Genomic DNA, 1,669 nt, shown 5'->3' on the forward strand with positions numbered 1-1,669 from the left:
CCTATTATTACCCAACCCCCTTTACTCTTGTAAACCAGCTCAAAATTTCTGTCCTCCCGGAAAACAGAATATCGATCATCAAATATTTCAGAGTCTGAGTAACTAGCAATTAGGGAACTTTCACTAATGACTACTATATCGTATGTATTCGATACAATACTTGTAAAGAACTCTTGACTTTTTGAACCTCTGAGACCACAAACATTCTGGTAATACACTGAAAGTTTAATACTGCGATGCTGGTCATATGGTACTGTTATATCACAATTTAAAACATCAGTTTTCGTAGTTGAGTCTGATCTTAAACTTTTCACGGCGCTTGTCAAGTTCACATTGTTTGTCACGACAAATCTATTTTTATTTTCATTAGCAGAAAACTGTGTTGTACTTACTAGTTGCAATTCCTGGAAACCTGTTCCTCACCGATTGAAATTCGATTTCCTCTTCAATGGGATCTGCTTGGTACGGCTACTCCCTGGGGTAGTGAAGGGGGGAGTACTTCTCTGTACACTCACATCTTCGTCCAGACCTGCCTTAAGCTCTTGGGCGGTAGAAGGATTGTTTGGCACGTTGGAAATTTTTTATCGCTATTTGTCATTTCCTGTAATGAAAACGTCTTCCCATCGATGCACGCATACCGGAATTGCAAATAAGCATAACACCCTCGTTGTCAAGCTTCGTTAACATACGTTTGAAAGGCTTTGCATTCTTGCCTAACTTTAAAAGATAAATGCTCAAAAATATAAATTTTGGTGCCCGTTAATTTATTCCTAGATTTAAGAATTGCTTCCGTCGTTTTATCTCGCAAGAACTTGCACACTATAAGACGACTGTGACCACTGACTTTTCTTCCTACGCGGTGACTTCTTTGAATAGCATCATCCGCCAAATCGATTTTTAATCTATCTTTAATCACATTCCGCACGTTGTTTTCTGTTTCGTCCCACGATTCACTTGCACTTTCCTCGACACCGTAGAACACTAAGTTCACTCTTCGAGATCTGTTTTTCAAATCTTCGATTCTTTCTTCCAAATGACTTGAGTAGCTTGCAATTGATCTATTGTTTATTCGCATTTCTTTGAGATTTATCAATATTGTCTTTCTAATACTTTTGTCATGTAAGGAATGTGCTCAGGGAGTAACTAACGGAACCGCAGACCTTGACGTGCGGGTGGGCCCACAGACTCCGGGGTATCCATACAGATTACGAGAAAGTTGGAGAGAGGGACGCAATAATTAGAAAAACAACTTTTTGTAGAAGGTCCAAATAAGCTTATTAATGCATGCCCCACCTAGAAAAGAATTTAAGTTACGACGCTGGTCATCGGTTGCACGGATGGTCCCGATCTACATTATATGTGGTCTTTACCGTAACTTCTAATTTCCAAAGAGGAAAAGACGTCAGAAATTATTTTCAAATTCTTTGAATTGTATCAACACGTGTAGAAATAGACAGGTCTATGTTCGTATTCCATAACTAATAGTTTACTTTCTTATATTCATATGTGGAGTTTGTAGCAAATTGAGTCGGTGGCACTAGCCGAGTGATCTCGGGCGTTCGGCTTCTGATCAAGATGCGCAATCCACAAGGGGTTCGAATTCCTTTGAAGAGCAAGAGCGGAATTTTAATTGTGTTAGGTATTTCTGTGTTCGTGTTCCTGTAGTGTT

At 39.3% G+C, this 1,669-nt stretch overlaps 1 protein-coding gene across 1 annotated transcript; it reads right to left on the bottom strand.

Moving 5' to 3' along the window:
- Positions 1–670: 670 nt before the first annotated feature.
- Positions 671–1,075, bottom strand: LOC145668465 (uncharacterized). Its single transcript, XM_081736365.1, has one exon. The coding sequence runs from the start codon at positions 1,073–1,075 to the stop codon at positions 671–673; it is 405 nt and encodes a 134-aa protein (XP_081592491.1).
- Between the last annotated feature and the right edge of the window lie 594 nt (positions 1,076–1,669).

The sequence above is a fragment of the Thermobia domestica genome, chromosome 1 (genome assembly GCF_964235325.1).
Source record: "Thermobia domestica chromosome 1, izTheDome1.hap1.1, whole genome shotgun sequence".
Taxonomy (NCBI): domain Eukaryota; kingdom Metazoa; phylum Arthropoda; class Insecta; order Zygentoma; family Lepismatidae; genus Thermobia; species Thermobia domestica.